The sequence below is a fragment of the Alexandromys fortis genome, unplaced genomic scaffold, assembly GCF_014885135.2.
Source record: "Alexandromys fortis isolate MF-2015 unplaced genomic scaffold, M_Fortis_MF-2015_v1.1 scaffold_39, whole genome shotgun sequence".
Taxonomy (NCBI): Eukaryota; Metazoa; Chordata; class Mammalia; order Rodentia; family Cricetidae; genus Alexandromys; species Alexandromys fortis.
This window is the reverse complement of record NW_026067918.1, coordinates 6540695-6561860: the sequence shown is the minus strand read 5'-3', so window position 1 is coordinate 6561860 and position 21166 is coordinate 6540695. Positions and strand designations below refer to the sequence as shown.

Genomic DNA, 21166 nt, shown 5'->3' with positions numbered 1-21166 from the left:
AGAACTCTGCAGGACATGTGGTGGCATGGAGCACATGGTGACCGTTGCTGTCATGACAAGCATGTCATGACAAAGCTCTAGCATGTCAACAGTGCAGACCACATGTGACCAGCGCCTTTTACTTTCGTTTTTAATGGCTCTCAATATTAATGCCTTTCCCTTTGGGAAATTTTGTGTGAGATAAAAATATGTACAATGGGGGCTGGAGAGATGGCTCAGTGGTTAAGAGCATTGCTTGCTCTTCCAAAAGTCCTGAGTTCAATTCCCAGCAACCACATGGTGGCTCACAACCATCTGTAATGAGGACTGGTGTTCTCTTCTGGCGTGCGGGCATACACACAGACAGAATATTGTATACATAATAAATAAATAAATAAAAATTAAAAAAATATGTACAATGGTTGTTAGTATCCAGGCAAACACAAACCTGGCCCCGCCCCTTGGGGACCTGGCAGAGACAGAGTGGGCACCCTGTATGCATGGCAGGCAGTACCCTGACTCTAGGCAGGTGCAAAGGTCCTTTTAAGAGACAAGTCTCCCCTACTCCTGATCTCTTCCTGTTGCTCTAAAGAGGCAAGTAGGTCTCTGCCCCTCCCTCCCCCTCTCTCTCACTCCCCCCTCTCCCTTTCACCCTCCCTCCCTTCCTCTCTCTCTTCCCTTCCCTTTGCCCTTCTCTCAATAAACTCAAGCTCTATCTGCTTGGCCTATTTGTCTTTCATCTGCCACGGGACCTGCTAAAGGCCCCTCCCACTTCACCGTGTATTCATAACAATAGCCTCCCCTCTAAACAAAATTCTTTGGGGAAAAAGAAATCCCTGCTACCATGGAACCAGAAATTCCATCGTGCCCTGCTAATTATACCAAGAACAGGAGCGTTAGAGATTTACTAGGCGCACCTGATCGCAAGGATGAAATGCCTACAGTTCAGATCCAGAGCCTGAGGCCATTAAAGGCAAGAGTTCAGTTAATAAATACAGAGGAATCGAAATGGTGCGGTATAATGAGAAAAGAGTAAGACATCAGGGCCTTCCCTTTTAGGAGAGTTATGAGGGGAACAGGCCCATAGAGTAAGACGAGAAACTGTAATGTAGCATCTCTTCATTCCCTTGGGGGCCTGAGGAAAGTTCCTACTTGAAAAAGCAGTCCTTCTTATCTCTGGCAAGAGGAACTTGTGGTCCTTTCATTAACGCACAACTGGTGCCTACTGTCAAGTTCAAGGCTAGCTTCAACTCCAGATCTCAAGCTACACCCCAGCTCACAGGCCCTGTCTCCAGTTTAATCCTATATGCAGCTATGCAGTATACAGGGGTAACCTTTTCTCAATTAAAGGCTTCAGGCAGCCATTCCAATTCACCCTCAGATTGTGTCCATCTCTCTATGCCCCCTCTCCCGCCTCCTCACCTCCTCTTTGGAACCTGACCCCTCTGCCAAAGCTGGTCCAAGTGTGGGCTGCTGTGAAGCTTCTCTTTCCAGGTTGAGAGCTTTTAAACAATGTGTGCGTCCCTGTGGTGGTTTGAATGGGAATGGTTCCCATAGGCTTGTATATTTGAATGCTTGCTCCCCTAGTTTGTAGAAATGCTTGGGAAGGATTAGGAGGTCTGGCCTTGTTGGAGGAGGTGTGTCATTGAGTTGGGCTTTGAGGTTTCAAAAGCTTATACCATATCCAGTTAGCCCTCTCTGTCCCTCTCTCTGTCTATGGTTATCTCCAGATGTGAGCTCAACTCCTGCTTCAGCACCAGGGCTGCCTGCCTGCTGCCATGTTCCCTGCCGCTGTTGTGCCTGCGCGCATCACAGGACCCTCATATTGGATGCAAACACACTGGGGCTTATTCAAACTAGAGTGGACCATAATCCAACACACTGACACAGCAGTAGGGGGAAATGACCCTGAGGCTTCAGGGCAAGGGTTTTTTTTTCTTTAATTTTTTTTTAATATTTATTTATTATGTATACAATATTCTGTCTGTGTGTATGTCTGTAGGCCAGAAGAGGGCACCAGACCTCATTACAGATGGTTGTGAGCCACCATGTGGTTGCTGGGAATTGAACTCAGAACCTTTGGAAGAGCAGGCAATGCTCTTAACCACTGAGCCATCTCTCCAGCCCCTTTTTCTTTAATTTTTGAGACAGGGTTTCTCTGAAGTTTTTGGTACCTGTCCTGGAACTAGCGCTTGTAGACCAGGCTGGCCTCGAACTCACAGAGATCCGCCTGCCTCTGCCTCCCGAGTGCTGGGATTAAAGGCGTGCGCCACCACCGCCTGTGGCACAAGCCTTGGCGTTTCAGGATTGGATACAAGTATACAACTTTTGATTTCGTTAGTGGGGGTAGAGGGGACTTTCAAAACAGTGATTGTCAGCAGACAGAAATTTAAAAACAGCCGTTAATCAGATACCTAAAAGGACCTTCGAAGCAAGCAGATGTTGTTTGGATACCCTGGTGGGTCGCTTTGCCCAGGGCAGGCCCAGTTTATGATTGCTTATGACTTTGCTGGGCTACACTCACCCCCTAGTTAGGTCCTGTATAAAATATTCTTTCTCAAAATGGAGTTTGTTCTGTTCCTTCGCCATGATGGTCATGGACTTACCCTATATAAGCCTCTGTAAGTTGCCTTAGTCATGGTGTCTCAGCAGAGCGGTAGAGTAGGAAAGTTACAAGTCCCCATCAACCGTCCCTTCTTGGATTAGCGTTACACATCTTTTCAGGGAGAGTCAAATCTATCCCAATTTAAGCGTTCAGAAAGGAGGCTCAGGGAACCTATACCACCCGTCCCATGGTGCTGCCAACCACTTCTCTGAGGACGGAAGAGGTGAATGATCCACTCAGAGGTATTTATTTTTTAAAAATATTTTCATTATGAAGAGTGTTGACTGGTTTTTTTCATTAAGATAGCCTGTGAATAATACGATAAATTGTATTTTCCTTTCTTGATACAGGGTCTTATGTTGTGGCCCAGGCTGTCCTCAATCTCACTAAATAGCTGAGGTTGACCTTGTCTCTAACTCCCGAGTGATAACTACATATACAGCTCCACTGTATTTCTTTGTGTGGTGCTAGGGAACGGAACCCATGGCCTCTAGTGACATGCGCTCTTCCACTGAGCTACTTTAACCCTTAAAATAGCTTTTAAGACAAGTTCTCATTATGTAGATCAGACTGACCTTGAACCTGTGATTTCTTTGCCCCGATTTTTTTTGAGACAGGGTTTCCCAGTAGCTGTGGAGCCAGTTCTAGAACTCCCTTTGTAGATCAGGCTGTCCCTGCCTCCTGAGTGTGCATGTGTGTGCCAGCGAATTTGTCATTTTCTTGCCTCAACCTCCCAAGGTGTGCTTCACCGTGCCTGGATTAAGATCCAGCATTGCTTTTGTTGTTGCTGGAGAGCATACCCAGGGCCTCATTCAAGCCAGGGAAAATCTACCTCTGGGATACACCCCCAGGTCCTGTGTATGTGGCGGGGGTGGGGGTGGGGAGTGGGGGTGGGTGGTTGGGCATGCAGACCACATTTTAGTGGAGGTCAGAGGTGTGGGAGTTGCTTGTCTCCCTCTACCATATGGGTCCTGGAGAGTCAAACTCTAAATTTGTTTGTATTTTTCCTGTTATGTGTAAGACCATAAGCATGCCTAGTGCCCTTGGAGTTCAGAAAAGTGTAATTTCCTTTGGAACCAGAGTCACAGTAATGAGCTGCCATAAATACCTCCATAAAACCCAGCTGTGGGCTTAATTAGTGATTCGCGTGGGAGGGCCCAGCCTATAGTGGGTGGTGATATAAGAAATCAGACTGAGCAAGCCAATAAGCAGCTCCCCTTTCCATAGCCTCTGCATCAGCTCCTGCCTCTGTTCCTGCCCACTTCTATCGAAGATGAACAGTGTTGTGGAAGTGTGACTTACCCCCGCCTGGTGGCCCACACCTCTAACCCCGCAGTCTGCAGGTGGATCTCCGTGGGCCAGCCAGGACGACAGTGTGACCCTATGTTCAAAACGAAACACGTGCGACGACTCTACTCTTTTCTACGACCGAGCAGCTGCTGAGGTTTATAGCTCGTCTGCCCCATTTCGTCTCTTAAGCGCTAATAGAATTGTTTTTTAACAAAAGAAACAAAGAGGTGGTTTCAGCAGTTTTATTATCGGCATCCTCCCTGCCCGCAGCACAAACTTCGAGTGTTTCGTCCGCTCTGCAGCTTCTCTGTCACACCCTCCGTGGCTCTCGGATGTGCTCAGTTGGCATTACTTGCGCCAGCGCTGCAGCTCTTGGAACAAACAGAGACAAAGATGAGAACCTGGGAAGATGTGTCTTACTGGCTGTTTTTTTTTTTAAATATTTATTTATTATGTATACAATATTCTGTCGGTGTGTATGTCTGCAGGCCAGAAGAGGACACCAGACCTCATTACAGATGGTTGTGAGCCACCATGTGGTTGCTGGGAATTGAACTCAGGACCTTTGGAAGAGCAGGCAATACTCTTAACCACTGAGCCATCTCTCCAGCCCTTACTGGTTGTTTTTTATCTTTGCTTTTTAAATACTTTTGTTTCATACATTTAGGAATCTTCTTGGGCCTAAGAACATCCTGCTTCAGTCTTCGGAGATGAAAAATGTCCAGGTCAGGTGCGTGGCACCAACAGCCCTGGGGGCAGAGGTAGGACAAGGTCAACCTGGGCTAGACATTAAAACGCCACGTGACTAATACCTTTGGATTGGCTCCCTGGGAGCAAGCACTGTCTTTAGGGAGATGGGATTCTGCTTTTAGGCTTCTCGTTTGTATCGGGATCGAATGGCCCACTGCCTGCTACAAGGAGAACTTGTGTCTATGGCAGGATGCTCAGCATGCAGGTGTGCTGCAGGCCCCTTCCGCTCAGTCACCTCTCACCCTGACTCTCCAGACAGGGACTGAGTCAGTACACTGAGTTTTCATCTGAAATAGCCTAGGCTCCTGCCACCTCTTAAATTATGAAAAAATACTAAACTTTTTTGGGGGTAGTTTCCTATGAACCATGAGTTTTTTCTTTCTAAATCCGGAGTCTTTTTTTTTTTTTTTTTTTTTTTTTTTTAATCCAGGCTAGCCATGAACTCAGAATTTTGCCTGCCTTTGCCTCCCAGTGCTGGGGAGGTTTTTTTTTTTTTTTTTTGCAGTACATGTGTGCCTGTATAAGTCTGAAGAGGATGTTGGACTCCTCAGAACTGAAGTTAGGAATGTCTCTGAGCTGCCATGTAGATGCTGGGAACTGAACCTGGATCCTCTTTAAGAATGGTAAGTGTTCTAACCACTGAACCAACTCTCCAGCCTCCAGATCTGTTTAAATGAACAAAAATTATCTTGGATTAAGAGAAAAGAAATCTGGCCATTTTCCTCCTGGTCAGGACTTCGTAGGAGCACAACTGTAACTGAACAGGCAATACAGTTTGATTTTCAGAGACAGGCCACCATGTGTGCGTAGTCTAAACCAGCTCTGAACTCATTACCCGCCCACCCTAGCCTCTTGAATGATGGGATCACAGGCATGAACCACCGTGTCTGGTTCAGGGAGCTTGGTTGTGAACATTGAAGGTAGCCAGACTCAGTGGCTGGAGAGATGGCTCAGAAGCTAAAAGCACTTGCTGGATTTTCCTTAGGTCCTGGGTTAGATTCCCAGCATCTACAAGACAGCTCAAAACCATTTGTAACTCTAGTTTCAGAGGATCAGATGCCTTCTCTGGTCTCCACGGACACCAGTCATGTACTTTGTATACAGACATAGACATACTTGCAGGCAAAATACTCATACACAAAAAAAAAAAAAAAGAATTAAAATACAAAAAAGCTGGGCAGTGGTGGTGGCGGTGCACGCCTTTAATTTCAGCACTATGGAGGCAGAGGCAGGCCTGGTTTACAAAGTGAATTCCAGGACAGCCAGAGCTGTTACACAGAGAAACCCTGACTTGAAACAAAACAAAACAAGAAAAACAACAACAAAAAGATATGCAGACTCTAGCCAGGTGTGGTGGCACATACTTGCAACCCTAGCACTCACAGGCTGAGGAAGGGGGAATGAGAGCTCAGGGCAGAGGTCAGGGCTGGGGTCTGAGTCTGGGTCTAGCCTGACCTGCGCAGGGTGAACGAAAGGCTGAAGCTGCTTAAGCATCTTAAGCACATGGTCTGTTCTGTTCCTCCTGCTCTAGGTGGCAGAAAGCCCTTCTAGTCCACTGTGGAAAAGGGGTTCTCAGGCACGAAGGACGGCGCCTCCCCCTAGCGGGTAACAGTTTAAAGCAGGAAAAGCAAACCAACCCACCAACTGAAGGCCTCTGGCCCATCACAGGTATCTATCACTAATGGGCAGCAAGAGCAGCCATGTAAATATAACTCAAATCTTGCGGACCTTTAATGAAGCCCCAGAGACCCAGCGACATCAGGGCTCCCGGATACTACCACCAGAGCCCAAAGGGAGGTGACGAGTCACTTAGGCTACCTATTACGATGGCTTACTCAGACGCTTGAAGCTCCAGTTACAACACAGGATGAAGTAGCCAGCGAAGAGCATGGTGAGGTTCCCAACGCTGCTCTTCTTTATGGTGGCGTTGCACCTCACCCAGCCTGGGGGGGGGGGGGAGATCACGTGGTTAGTGGCCGGGGCATGGCCCAGTATGTGCACACCATTCAAGTCAGTCCTGCTAGACTGTGCAATGAACTCTAACTCACAGAACTTCTGGGCCTATATGAGTGTGGGCTATACAAAGTATATACATTTCCATAGCCGGCAGCAAGGTTCAGCTACGGAGGACTTGAGTAAATTCAAATCACGTGTTCCCACGTTGGGAGTTGGGCTAAACTCTGGAGCGATGCAAAGCATACACAATTGGTTAGCTGAGGTTCAGCATTGCCTAGGCTGATCACTGTGAGGAGGGGGTAGTTGGGGACAGGTGGCAGGGCTGTCTTTTAGGAAGAGTTGCTGCTCTGTTAGCTTTGGGGTTCCGAATGACACCCGACTCTGAAATGGAAACACGGAGAACGACAACCACTCCTTTCTCTTCTTGGCTTAACAACCTATAGTGGAGAAACTTCTCCACAAGCCTGGGGCCAGCGAGAGAACCCACCAGTCAGTGACAGCAACCTCACCTTTGTGCATGGCTCCCAGGAGCCTCATAAGAGGGAAGCTGGAAGTTGTGTGCGCCGGGGCTTCGGAACTCCAGCTATCAGCCGAACTTCGTCCCAACCAGGGAACTACGGTTCCAAACAGAAGTCGCTGTGACAGTCCATCTAGAATCGCCCCTTCCCACCGTGCAGCTGCGGGGCCCCATGGCTAGGCCTCAGGAAAAGCACACCCCAACAGGAGGGTCAATGAGCACCTCACTGGGATGCAGTTACACCACACACTGAAGTGAAATCCTCAGAGACCCTGTACTGTGATAGACCCATCAGCTGCCCCTGAGTCCACATGCCTGGTCGAACCACGGCTTATCATCTGCTGAGATTTTAGCAAGAAGTAGCTATTTCTACTACAGGTTGAGTATCCCAAAATGCCTGTACCAAAGAGTTTAGATTTCGGCCTGAAAACAATCTTGAACCATCTACATGTGTATGAACGATCTTAGGCCCCAAACCAGAACCAACTATGGAATCTCTCTGTTCTCTGCTCCCCTGCCCCACTGGCGACTGAGCCCAGGACCCTACACACAGTAAAAATGCATGTCTGCCTGCCCTCTACCACTGAGTTGCATCCACAGCCCCCAAATCCATCTTCGCTTCTGATGAATTTGTCCGACGAACCCTATCAGCATATTCTAAAGACTTCTTTCTAAGCATGCCTGTTTGGACTGCGACCACCTGTGTGCGGCTAGGCTTGGGATCATCTCCTTCCCAGGACCGCGGGTACCCACGTCAGCACTCAAGACGCTGTCGTTCTGGAGCACTGTGGATCCGAGCTTAGTGACGATAGTCACACATGTCCCTACTCCCTGTCGGTCATCTTGATCTGGTATGTCTGCTCTGACCCCACTGCCAGGCCTCCTCGGCTGAACCGTCCTATTTATGCTGATGTGTGACTAACAAGTAGAACCAGAAAAAAAGGCACGTGTTTCTCTTTCATGTTTTCCTCCGTGTTCAAGCCAGAAGGGGATCCCAACAGGCCGTGGTTTTCTGATCTCAGTTTGGTTTGTCAGGACAAAGGATAAATTAAGATAGATGGAGTCAGGTGTGGTGAAAGCTGCCGTGAATATAAAAATGCTCAAATGATATTACATATGGGGGCGGGGACAAAGGGCTCAGCAGTAAAGAGCACTTGCTACTCTTGCAGAGGACTCAGTTTTGGTTCCCAGCATCCCTGTAGTGACTTAAACCATTTTGAAATATGATTCCTGGCAATCAGACACCCTCTTCTGGCTTCCACGGGCAACTGTATGCGTGTGGCACATGAATTACCACACATATACATTAAAAAAAATCTTTATAAACAAAAGCATACTAGTGTCCAAGGAATCACACAGTATGTATTTGTGCAAGGTCAAAGTCTCTTAAAAACCAACAAGAAAAAGAAAAATCATGGGGCTGGAGAGATGGCTGCAGTGCTGAAGAGGACCTGGGTTCAGTTCCCAGCACCCACATCTAGTAGCCAGCAACCAGCTGTAACTCCAGTTCCAGGGTCTCTGATGCCCTCTTCTGGCCTCTACAGGCACTGCACTTGTGTGTACATTTTACCCCAATACTTTCACATACTTAAAAACAAACAAAATGAAAAAAAAAAAAAGACCGATCATAAGGCCTGGATGGAGATGTAGCTCAACTCAAAACACAACATGTACCCTCTAGAAACTGCCACTGTTGGGCCATGGTCTCAGCGGTGTTGGTGACCATGGACTTTGTTTTTCTCTGTTGTCCAAGCTGGGTTCACTCCAGGTACAGGTTCGGAGAAACATACACAAAAAAAAATCTGAGCTATGATCACGGACAGAGCGCAGAGGCCACAGTCACTGCACCCACAGGCCTTTCTTTCCTACGTGCCGCTCCGGACACTGGGCTCTTATCCCTTATAGCCTTTCCCATCCGATTTCTTTTCTTTTTCTTCAAGACTATGTAGCCCTGGCTGTCCTGGAACTCATTCTGTAGACCAGGCTGGCCTTGAACTCAAAGATCAGCCTGCCTCCGTGTCCAAGTGCCTGGAATTAAAGGCATGCGTTACCACACTCAGCTTGCCCATCCAGTTTCTGTTAGGCCTCTTCCCAGCATAGAAACGCAACTGCTGTCAGGATCAGCAGCCTGGCCCAGTCTAACCCTCAACTCTTGATGGAGAAGGGAGAAGAAACATTCCAGTTGACTCTGGACTGAGAGGTCTCTTCTGTCAGTTAAGTCAAGCGTGGGGTAGACTGTGTAGGTGTGGCTAAGTTAACTGAATGAAAACAAGGACTGTCATCCCTATTTCAAAGGTGCAGAACATTCTGGAGGGGCAGGGATGGTTCTCACAAATGAGCCTGCTTACCTTTCGAGACACTCACACCCTGGGAAGTGGCAGGGGGAGGCATCTGAGCCACTGGGTTCCAATGCTGAGGCCCCCTCGGCAACACTCCTAGACCGACGTAACCTGGATAGAGTTCTGGAAACCACTCGAGTCCCACAGACCGGGGAAAAGCCTCTGAGTCCGAAATAGCAATGTGACTGATGAGGGAGCATTTAGACACCGGGTACTGAGCTGAGTATGACGGTACCTGGTACCCTGTCTGCGGTGCATGGGGTTGGCGGAAAGACACGGGTTCCAAAACGTCCCTCTTGTTTCCCACTAATAGTGTTATGGCAGAGACTTCTGGAGGAGACTTCACAACTGGAGAGGCGAGGCACTGATGCCCTGATTCTGGTACAGAGAGAAGCTTCCTCGAAGTTCCCTCTGGTGGAGTAAGTACGTTCAAAAGTGCCAGGGCCGCCTGTGTTTTTGCCTTTGTGGGTAAAATGGGGTCCTTATTATCATGGCCTGAGCAAGCTTGTGCCTGTGCTTCCATGGCAGACATGCTGTTCTCAGGATTTCTGTTGCGCTGGCGCAACTCTGTTCCGAGGTCAAGCTCCTGGTGCTCTCTGACTAGTGTTTTACCCAGTGGAGCGGGGTGAAGGTCCAAGAGGAGTGATTCTGACTTCTTTTGGGTCTCAGCATTGCCAGGGTAGGGAGAGACTTCTGAGACGTGGTCTCCATCTTGGGAACTGCTTTCCTTGTTCAATATCAAGGGTCGGCCTCTCTGAACCCCATGGTTGCTACTCTTTGGTGAATGACAATCACTAACAGGCACGTCTATTAATTTTGCCAGATGTTTCTGTCTTTGGGGATCGACTGTGTCCAATTTCAGACTTGCAGAAGTGGCCGGTTTAGCATGATGCTGAGTTGAGGAATATTTTTTACCTTGATCAGATAAAACTGGTTCCACCGAGCCAACCAGCAATCCTTCTGTTTCTGAGGGATGACACGAACCTCCCTTGGATCCAGTCGCATCTTCGCCAAGTTCTCTCTTGGGAGAGGTGGCCTCTGATGCATGAGACTGAGGGGTTGTGACTCTCTGCAGAGTCACCTTTATCTTGGAGTGACTAAGAACTTGGAAGGGGGGCTGGTTTTGATCACTGGTTTTTCCTCCTCCCTCTGTTGTACCCGCTCTTTCCAGGACACCCGCTGTCAGTGGAAGGGTGGTAGCTGTCCATTCTGGGCTGCCCTTTTCTGAGGGGGCATTTCTTTTTGTACCCTCTGTCTCTTGCTCTCTCCTTTTAGCTCTGGTTAGGTCTTTGGTAGGCCTCGCCTCTTTTTTAGCATGTGAAAGTGAAGCTGGCTTGGACTGATAAACTTTTTGATCAGCAGATATGGGTGGTCCTATCATCTTACAGTGTGGCAAGTGGGATTTCAATCGCTTAAATGGCTTCTTACAATAAGGACACACCTCCATCCTGGGGCCAGCATCAGCCATCCTCTTTCTGGGAAAACAATGAAGAACACAGGTAATCATTTTATGCATGAATTTTAACTCCTTATTTTGTTTGCTTTTCTTGGCTCAATGGTTAAGAGCCCTGGCTGCTCTTCCAGAGAACCTGGGTTCAATTCCCAGCACCCACATGGTGGCTCACAACCATCTATAATGAGATCTGGCGCCGTCTTCTGGCGTGCAGGAGGAACACAACATAATAGATACATCTTAAAGAAAAGAGATCTTGCCAGGCGGTGGTGGCGCACGCCTTTAATCCCAGCACTTGGGAGGCAGAAGTAGGTGGATCTCTGTGATTATGAAGCCAGCCTGGTCTACAGAGCGAGTTCCAGGACAGGCTCCAAAGCTATACAGAGAAACCCTGTTTCAAAAAACAAAAACGAAACAAAAGATAGGCTCTTGTAAAGCCCAGGCTGGCCTCAGATTCACTCTGGTCTACGAAGTTCCAGGAAAGCCAGAGTTACGTAATAAGACCATCTCAAAATAAATATATAAATAAAAATAAAAAGACCCATCACCAACAAAACAAAACCAACAACAATCCCACCCCAAACAATAACCACAACAAAACTAAACCAAAAGATTTATGTCTAATAAACGAATGCTTAGCCAATGGAAAAGACATTAAAAATGTCAGCCAGAATTCAATTTTGTTATTTATGCCAAGTGGAGGTTACATAAATATAATGAAATTGTTTAAAAACCCTTAAACATTAGAAGAGGAACTCCTTAGGGCTTTTAAGAGCAGTTAAGTATTGCGGGATATTTGATCTCAGTGTGTAGCCTTGTCTGCCCTGGAACTCGCTAAGCAGACCAAGCTGGTCTTGAACTCACATAGACTGGCTTGCCTCTGCTTCCCGAGTACTGGGATTAAAGACTTGTGTTAGTATGCCTGACCTCTACAAGACCCCCATGTTTGTGGATCACTATTCACGTGTTTGGCAGAAACTTTGAACGTCAACTTCTATAAAGATTAAAACTGGAGAGCTGATGCAAAAGGTGGCCAAGTACTGACTGATTCCTATACAAATAACTGGATTATGCCCCTGGCAGATAACTGGGGATGCTTCTGAAAATCAGAGTCAAAACTTCCCCAAGTATCCCGGGCCCAGAGTACACTTATTCGAAAAAATAAAACAAAACATTCAAAATCCGAGACAAGGTCTCAAGTAGGCCAGGCTAGCTTCGTTTTACAATCGAAAATGACTTTGACCTGCCGGTCCTCCAACCTCCACCTCCCAAGGGCTAGGATGACAGGTGCGCGCCCCACACGCCCCGCTGGGACCTCGTGATTTCCCCTGATCACGCTCATCTCGCCACGAGCAAGGCGGTCCCACGCCTGCCGGCCTCCCCACACCTTTCTGCCCGGCCTCTTCCAGCAGGTGGGCGGGACCGCTCCCCGTCGGGGCTGGGACTCCGTTAGTCCCGTTCTCCTGATCTGCACTCCCGACCTACAGAAAAGGTCGTGGGAAACAGCCCAGCCCTTGGACACTCCACCGAACCGGCTCCGCACCGCTCGAGACGCAAAGTTCTACGCGGCGCTCCCTTCGAACTCGGGACTCACACCGCCTTCCAACCATCGAACCCACAGCCTGTGGCCGTCCGCGTCCGTGCCTGACGGAGCTCGCCCAGCTCTTTTCCTTTTCATTTTCCACCGCACAGAGATTTAACACAGATACACGTATCAGTTAGTGTTCCAATAATTTAATGTATTCAAATCCGGCTTGACTTTTACAGCTTGTCCCGGTTTGTTTTTGAACAGGCCGATGCCTCGGACACCTACACGGGGTCCTGGAAGTGCCCGGTCTGTTTTTCCCTCTCCGGACACGCCTCTTCCTGGGGGCGGGGTCGTGGGTGAGCGCGGCCAACGGCGTCCCCGCCACTGCGCAGCCGCAGGAGGACGGTACCACGGCGCCTGCGACATGGGGGGGCGCGGAGGAGACGCCGGAAGTCGCGGTGGTACGGGTCGGCCTGAGGGGTACTCAGCGCCCGCAGCCTCTACCCGCGCGGCGGCCAGAGCCCAGGCCCGTGGGGGTGGGCGTGGCGGTCGCCGGAACACAACCCCGTCCGTTCGCTGTAGGCGCGGGGCGGCGCCGCCGCGTCGCTCGCCTTCACCAGCGGCCATGAGCGAGCGCCTCCGCCCCAGGTGAGCTAAGGGACCCACTCCCTCTCCCCGCGGCCCCTCGGCCGAGGATCCCTGCGCGATGGAGCCGAGGGGCGCACGAAGCCGGGGTGCTGCGAGGCCCCGTCTGCGTCGCTCTGCGGTCGGAGGAGGCGGGGAGAAGGTTGCGCCGCCTCTGACACCTGGACCCTGCGGGGAGCCAGAGAGGTGACTCTCTGGAATCCAGGTCTACTCCTCCTCCGTCTTTTTCTGGTTTGCTTCGACTTCTGCCCTTTCCACTTTGGAATGAGGTTTGTTCGGTCCTATAAGACAGACGGTGGACCTAAAGCTTTCCTGTCCTAAATTTAGGCGGGCGGTGGTGGCGGCGGGGTGTGGGGGGGATGGAAGGACTAACTGAGCTTGAAGAGGCCAGCCCCCCAAGAAGGCGCCTCCGAGGGGGACGGGACGCGACGGGGCGGGGAGATGCTGGCGCCCCAAGGTCAGGGGAAAGGCGGGGGTTGGGCTTAGCCCTGCAGACGGGAGGGCTTAGGGCAGGCAGCTCGCAGCTCTGTCTCCTGAGCTGTTGTTAACCCAGAAGGGCAGATGGACCCGGGAGGGTCGTGACCCACTCTCGGTAGTGACATTAACAGGCAGCATTCTAAACTGTCTGGCTGAGGAGCCGTTTGGCTTTGAGGCGGGAGGTGGAAAACATTGCGAGTTAAAGCTCGTTTGCCTCTCCCCTGAGCGTAGCCTCAGGCCCCATGCGGCCTCCGAGAGCTTTAGGCCCCCCACGCAGCTGAGGTTTCTTTTTCCCTTCTCATTTTCGTCTTCAAGAAGGTGGGAAGAAGTAAGTTGGGATGCCCTGCCTCAGAATGAAGAGGACCCGCATTATTTCTTATTAGAAAGTCACCTCTAACGACGGAGCTCGACGACCTGTACAAGTTTTACTTTCTGGTTTTTCTCATGAAGAACAGACTCAGCGTCGTTTAATTATTTAAGTTTATCCAGATTCACATCTCTTTATTCCATAGTAGTTTCAGGTGCATCATAGCATTGCTTTTTTTATTTTCTCTTTTAAAAAATTTTATTTACTTTTAGGTGTATGGGTGTTTTGCTTGCGTGTATATACATAGACCACACGTGTCCATAGAAACCAGAGGAGGGCATCGGATATCCTGGACCTAGAGCTGCAGTTGGATGTGAGCCAACATGTGGATGCTAGGAACCAGACCTCAGTCCCCTGCACCAGCAACAACTATTTTTCAGTCTTGAGCCATCTCCCCCAAGCCCTGTATCTTATTCCATGCATTCATTGGTTGTGAACGTAATCACTGTTTTCCAAGGCTTCTCCTTGAAATAGTTATTTCTTGGGATTGAACTCACCAACATCCTGAGCATATTTGGTCCAGTGTTGAAAATCTAGAGGTCCCTAGATTGAATTGAATTGTTGATTTTATGTAGAAATTGTGGCAGAAAGTCTGTACTTGTGTGAACAAGATGTTCAAGCTAAAGTGGAAATTATAAGGTGCCTATCAAAATTATCATCTGGTCTTTGGCATTGATGCAGTACCTAAAGGTTTAATCTTACTGATTGTGCAGATAGCATGAGGTCATAATCTTGCCAATTATTAAAGATGATTTATGGTCCAGCTACAGTCACCTCTTTAGGATTAGTAAGCCTGAGCTGACTGCCATTATTTGGATTCTCTTGGAAAGTCTCCCTCACCTGACAAACCCCAGTGTTTTCTACCAGGAATAGATTTGTTTGTTTGTTTGTTTGTTTTGGTTTTTGGTTTTTTTGAGACAGGGTTTCTCTTTGGCTTTGGAGCCTGTCCTGGAACTAGCTCTTGTAGACCAGGCTGGCCTTGAACCCAGAGATCCCCCCCCCCTCTGCCTCTGCTGGGATTAAAAGCGTGCACCACCACCGCCCAGCTAGATTTTTTTTCTATAGTTCTGTAAACTAGTAATCTGAGTTTGTACTGACTGTAGATTCTTTTATATAGTGCTGTAAGCTAGTAATCTGAGTTACTGACTGTAGATTCTTTTATATATCTAATTTACAGGAGTCGTAGTGTGTTTCTGTCTTCTGGTGACTTCTTTAAAATGAGCGCTTTGGTGAGGACAGATCTTTCTTGCCTACTTTTTCTCTTCACCCATGAGTTAGCTTGGCCAGCTACAGTGTCTTTATCTCCAAGGCAGTTCCTGTCTCTGAATCTGGTCCCTCAGTTAAAAGATGAAGAGCTGAGCTCAGACTTTTTTCAGACTTTGGCAGTCGACTGTGCAGGTTGTAGAATGGTGGGCATGTGGGTGGTAAGAAAGCCTGACTTACTACACAGCCCTAATTTTTACGTATGAATCGTGGGGAGAGATGCCCCACAGCAAGAAGTAAACTCTTTTAAAGAAACACGTGACATGAGGTGTAGTTACACTTGCTTTTGATCCCAGCCAGCACTCATAAGACAGAGAATCAATCTGTATTTGAGATCAACTTGATGTCCAGGCCAGCCAGGCTACATAGTGTGAGACCTTGTCTCAAAACAAACAAACAAACAGACACACAAAACCATTTGAGAGGCAGTTTCTGTACTCTGATTCCATCTGCCTAGGTTCTCCAGAGGACCAGCAAGATAGGACAGAAGAGAAATAAGGAAAGTGATGGAGTCCACCGTCCTTGGGGTAATAGATGTCCAACAGTTTTCTTTACCTAGGTGGAAAGGAGAGAATCTGATCAATTACAGGGCGCCTTAGTAATAAGGCGATTGAAAGCTGCTTCTAGTTATCTAATAACAGCCAAGAACAACGAAAATGGAGGATTCGTAGAGCTCATTCTTAACTCATTACTATCCAAAGGAGAGGACAACTCAAAGGCCCAAGAGATGGCACTTGTACCGTGAGAAAACTGACAGCTCTCTCACATGGCTTTCTCGGGGTAGATAGATGGGAACTAGAGAGCAGCCCTCCTAGTCTCGTTACCGGGAGGAAGCATGCCCTGCTACCGATGAGGACATAATAAATAGTTTTTGGTCAGGCTCATGAAGTCGGTGGGAGTGACTCAGCAGCCCCAGCATAGCCAGCTGTCGGCACACTGATAATCGACGTGTGGGCAGTCTACTGCCTCTGAGCTTTTCTTTGTCATGACTCCCAGCAAACATTGCTTTACTTTACATCCCCAAGTAAGTTGCCTGTTTTATAACATTTTCCATAATAAATTAGTCTTTTTTTTCCCCAGTGAAGCAGGAGTTCCTGTCTGTAGTCTTTGATAAATTTTATTCTTGATTTTTTTTTTCTTTGTATATGTTTGTTTATTGGGGGGGGGGGTTCACTGTGTAGCCCTGGTTGTCCTGGAAATCGTTCTATGTGGTTAACTGTGATTGTGCATGAAGATGTTAGGGATTGTGTGCTCCCACAGTATTTATGCTGGGCATGGCTACAGCAGCAGAAGCTGCAGGGCTGCAGCCAGCCTCTCGTGAATGCGCTAGTAGCACATTGGGTTGATGTGACTCAGCCTGTGAGGAAGTTAGCTTCAGTACTGAAGGCTGGTGTAAGAGCAGCAGGGGCTGGCATTAGACACATCTTGGGATGAGTGAGTCCTGGCACTCTGAGTGGTCCAGTGAGTGCTTGGTCATAGTTGAGCAGTGAGACTGGGAAGGTAGTAGGTGGCCTGTCCGAGTCTGGGGTAGCTGTGTGAAGTAAGCTGAAGGAGGTGCTGGCTGATGACAGGGTTGGGCACAGCCTGGTTTTGTTTTGTTGGCCATTCTCTGTATACTGGTGATGAGATGCGCCTGGCACTCTGTGCTGAGTCAAAGCTCCATATGGTGATCCAGTAGAGCTTCTGTAGCGAACAGACTGCTGCTCAGTGTAAGGAGATAAGGTCTCAGGATGTGGCCAGGCTGGCCTCAAATGTGCAGTGATTGTCCTGCCTCAGCTCCCTGCTTGCTGGCATTATAGGCATAGCCACTGTGCCTGGCAGTAATTAGATTTTTTTATTTTTAAATTAATTAATTTTGCTTTTTTTTTTGAGACAGACTTAGATTGCTGACCTGGAGCTCACTGTACAGAACAGGCCTTGAACTTGCAGTGATTCTCCTGCCTCTGCTTCCTGAATTCTGGGATTAGACATGCAAGCCATCATACCCAGCAGGATGTGGATTTTAAATTTTGTTTTATTTAAATTTAAATGGCCGCCGGGCAGTGGTGGCACACGCCTTTAATCCCAGCACTTGGGAGGCGGGCAGGCGGATCTCTGTGAGTTCGAGATCAGCCTGGTCTACAAGAACGAGTTCCAGGACAGGCTCCAAAACCACAGAGAAACCCTGTCTCGAAAAAGCAAAAAAAAAAAAAAAAAAAAAAAAAAAATTAAATGGCCACGTTATTAGTGGCTGTCATTTTGGGCAGGTTATCCCAGGCAGTTGGGGCTGGAGCTCTTCCTCCTTTGATTTATTCCTGTTTTCTAGTTTGGGATGAAAATCCTTCTGATGGCCCTAATTCTTGTAGATAGTTTAAATAAACAAATATTCTCTTATACTGACTGAACGCACTTGCTGGAGAAAGATGTGATTTATTCCCCCCCTTTTACCTGGCAGTTTTAACCAGAATATTCTGTCACTGAGTGACAGTCCAGCGCAGTGATGTAACGGTGATGGTGGTGTAGCCAAGCGTTTTCAGTGATGGCTCAGAAAAGAAACTGCCCCCCCACCCCCACCCCAGCAGGGCCTTAGGACCTCTCACCTCTGCATTCTGTGTGGCAGCATGTTGTGTGTATTTCAGGACAAACAGGCAGTCAGCATCCTCACTTCAGTGCTCCGTGGGGCAGGGAGTGGAGTGGGGTTAGAGTTATAATTTTAGGATTTGTGGCAAAGGAAATTGAGTTGGTACCCTCCTGTTTCTCTGTTCCCAGCAGGTGTTTGGAAACTAGTCTTTCTCTGTAAGGCTCGGCCTCACTAGCTCTCTCTGCTTAGTGTCCAGCATTGAAATATTAGAATTCTCCCACTGGGGTGTCGTGGTTGTAGTAGAACTCTTAAAATAACTAAAGCCATTTCTGACAACTCTGAGGCTTCTCAGCTATAGTGTCCCCCCCAACCAGGAATCTAACAATTAGTCTGTGTGAATGTTCTCCAGAAATTGGGGTATAGATAACCTTTAAGTTGTTGACCCAGTTCCTGATGTATGTGCCAGGTGGGAGGCCTCCTGGAGACTTGATTTCATTCAGCCCCTGGGAAAGGGGTCAACGTGATTCTTAGATGTTTTATCTTACCTGGCAACTGCTCTCCAGCCAATTATTGGTAATAGCCCTTTTGAATAAGCCAAACATAATAATCAAAGAACAACCCCCAGACACCCACCTTGCTTCTGTGGCTTTTTCCTTTAAAAGTAGCCTGTACCAGCTCTTTGGGGTTTTTCTGGCCTCCCAAATGCTGAAAGATCCTGTCATGACAGAATTAATAAAATCCTCATGCTTTTACATCAGCTGTGGTGTGAGAGGTGGTCTCTTGGGGTGACTCCTCCTCGGTGTTTGGACTCTAGGATCCAACAGTGGTAGATTAATTTTTTTAGCCTAGAGGGTGCATTTTTGTGTGTGTTGTTGTGGTTTATAATTGAAGTATCTGCAAGCTCCCTAACTGCTTATTTTTCTTCTTTGTGTTTAAATTTTAGGAAAAGGAGAAGAAATGGCAATGATGATGACAACCACCTACCACCCCAGACCAAAAGAAGCAGTAGGAACCCCATCTTCCAGGACTCCTGGGACACAGAGGTAGGCAGAATGACCGCAGGCTCAGCTGCATGACCTGGTCTCCATTGTATAATTGGAAGAAGTTCATTTTTCCAAGAACACCTCACCTGCCTTTACTTGCTTCTTTGCATCATTATGTTAAGGCAGAGTTTTGATGAGTAGCCCTGACTAGCCTGGAACACAAACCTGGTTGGCCTCAAGTTTGTGGCTGTTCTTTCCCTTAGTGCTGGGATTGCAGTTATGTGCTGGCACACTAGGCAACCTGTATTTCTACTTTTGAATCAAAGCCTCTTTGAGGAAGATAGGGACTGACTGTCTGTCCTGCCAGGTAAGCAGTGTGCACATGTTCATTTTCACCCACCCTTACCCCATTTATTTATAATCGTTTCTTGGACTTTGGAAGCCATCTTTGAATCCTCTAATTTTACATTTCCTGGTGATTTATGGGAGGCATATTTGTTACTTGCATTCAGTAGCAGCTCTAGATAGCAGAGTGTGTACATGGACCCCTTTTTTGTCTTGGGATTAAAGGCATGCACCGCCACCGCCCAGCCACAGATCCCTTGTTACAGGGTTTTTATTTTACATTATTTTTAAAAGAAAGGCCAAAAGAGGGTACCAGATCTCATCTGTGGGCCACTATGTGGTTTCTGGGAATTGAACTCAGAACCTCTAGAACAGCCAGTGCTCTTAACCGCTGTGCCATCTCTGTGCTAGAAACTGTTCTTCCACAAGGCTGTGAGGGGAGGAGAGTGAGGTAAAGGTGGGAAGCACACTCAAAGTTTTTTGCATTTTATGTTTTCCAGAAAGAGTACTCTGCTGTGGGGGATTTTTATTTTATTTTATTTTATTTTATTTTATTTTATTTTGTGAAGTTGGGGATTGATAATAGGACTCAAGGTTAAAGTGCTGTTGGTGAATCATGCTGCCTAAACATTCTGGCTCCTAACAGTTGTCATGCTACGGTGACAGACATCTGGGTTCTTAGACACTGAACACATCCTGCTGTATTTGGTTCCATTAACAGGGTTTGGCTCATATCTAGACTCTTAGCTAATAATCCAAAGTCACCAATGGGGGTACTGACATTCATGTTTTAGAACCAGCTAATAAACAAATCTAGAGTATGTTCTTGTCATGATTAGGCTTGAGTTCTGATAACATTTCTTTTAAAATCTTAGTTTACTTTTTTCTTCTTTAAAAAAGTGTTTAGCCTGTCTGGGGAGGGGTGGGGTAGGTGGATGACATACCCTTAGTCCCAGCACTCTTGAGGCAGAAGTAGGCGGATCTTGTGAGTTCGAGAACAGCCTGGTCTACAGAGTGAATTTGAGGACAGCCAGAACTACACGGAGAAACCCTGTCTCGAAAACAAAACAAAAAAGTCTTTAGGTGAAAAGAAGTTGAGGTTTGGTTGAATGGAATGATTGAGGAAATACTGGGGGTGACAGAAACCAGAGGCCAGAGTGTGCTGTGAACATCTTAGGTCAAAAAGTAGCGGCCATGGCTTGCCACCATCCTGTCTGTGGTTTTGATGCTTTAGAACAGGCTTAAAAATGTCATCTTTTTTAACCTAAAAATTTTGTTTCCTTTTTAAAAATTAAAAAAAATCTTTACTTATCTTCATTTGTGTGTGTCCTGGAGGTGGGCACTGTGGAGGGCAGAGGATAATGATGCATAGAGGCACTGGTTCTCAAATCCTTCCACCGTGTGGGAATCAAGTTGATTGTCAGACTTGGGCAATGTCTTTGCCTGCTGAACTGCCTCACTGGACTTGATTTTGTTGTCTGTCTTCTTTTTCTTTCTCCCTCCCTCCCTCCCTCCCTCCCTCCCTCCCTCCCTTCCTTCTTTCTTTCTTTCTTCAGGGTTTCTCTGTAGCTTTGGAGTCTGTCCTGGAACTAGCTCATAGACCAGGCTGGCCTCGAACTCACAGAGATTCACCTGCCTCTGCTTCCCGAGTGTTGGGATTAAAGGCATGCGCCACCTGGCTTTTCTTTTTCTTTCTTTTTTTAATTTTTAATTTAATAATTTTTTTTGGGGGGGGGGGAGGGGTTCAAGACTGGGTTTCTCTGTGTAGCCCTGGCTGGCCTCAAACTTACAGAGATTTCCTCCTCTCCACCTTTTTGTTGTTGTTGTGTTTGGGATGAGGGTGGATAGGATCTCTCCCTGTAGCTCTTGTTAGCAGGAACTTGCTGTGTAGACAAGGCTGGCCTTAAACTTGAAGAGATTCACCTGCCTTTGCCTCCCGAATGCTGGGGTTAAAGGTGTGTGCCACCATGCCAGGCTATGTTTTAATTGTAGTTTGTAGAAAATACCCTTGACTTAGTTTCTACCATCTATGCATTGGTGTTCCAGAAGATAATAGTGGCTTGTGACTTAATCTTTGGGTCCACATATCTTTCTTGTCCAGAGAAGTTT

At 47.6% G+C, this 21166-nt stretch overlaps 2 protein-coding genes across 5 annotated transcripts in view; one reads left to right on the top strand and one right to left on the bottom strand.

The window, feature by feature from the left end:
* Positions 1–4102: 4102 nt before the first annotated feature.
* On the bottom strand, positions 4103–12577 carry Mtnap1 (mitochondrial nucleoid associated protein 1). Of its 4 annotated transcripts, none has more exons than XM_050140465.1 (5): positions 12433–12577; positions 9446–10911; positions 7090–7194; positions 6460–6567; positions 4103–4245 (listed from the first exon to the last, which is right to left on the bottom strand). In XM_050140465.1, the coding sequence occupies exons 2-5, from the start codon at positions 10902–10904 to the stop codon at positions 4223–4225; spliced, it is 1695 nt and encodes a 564-aa protein (XP_049996422.1). In that variant the 5' UTR covers positions 10905–10911; positions 12433–12577; the 3' UTR covers positions 4103–4222. The 4 variants fall into 4 exon arrangements, with proteins under 4 accessions (XP_049996422.1, XP_049996421.1, XP_049996420.1 ...); XM_050140464.1 differs by having other exon boundaries at positions 12277–12506; XM_050140463.1 differs by having other exon boundaries at positions 6443–6567; positions 12375–12505.
* The window catches only part of Vcf1 (VCP nuclear cofactor family member 1), a 23071-nt gene continuing 14462 nt past the window's right edge, over positions 12558–21166 (top strand). Inside the window, exons 1-2 of the mRNA XM_050140479.1 lie at positions 12558–13065; positions 18673–18772. Coding sequence (XP_049996436.1) covers positions 12686–13065; positions 18673–18772 — 480 coding nt within the window. The 5' untranslated portion in view covers positions 12558–12685. The remainder of the gene's footprint in view (positions 13066–18672; positions 18773–21166) is intronic.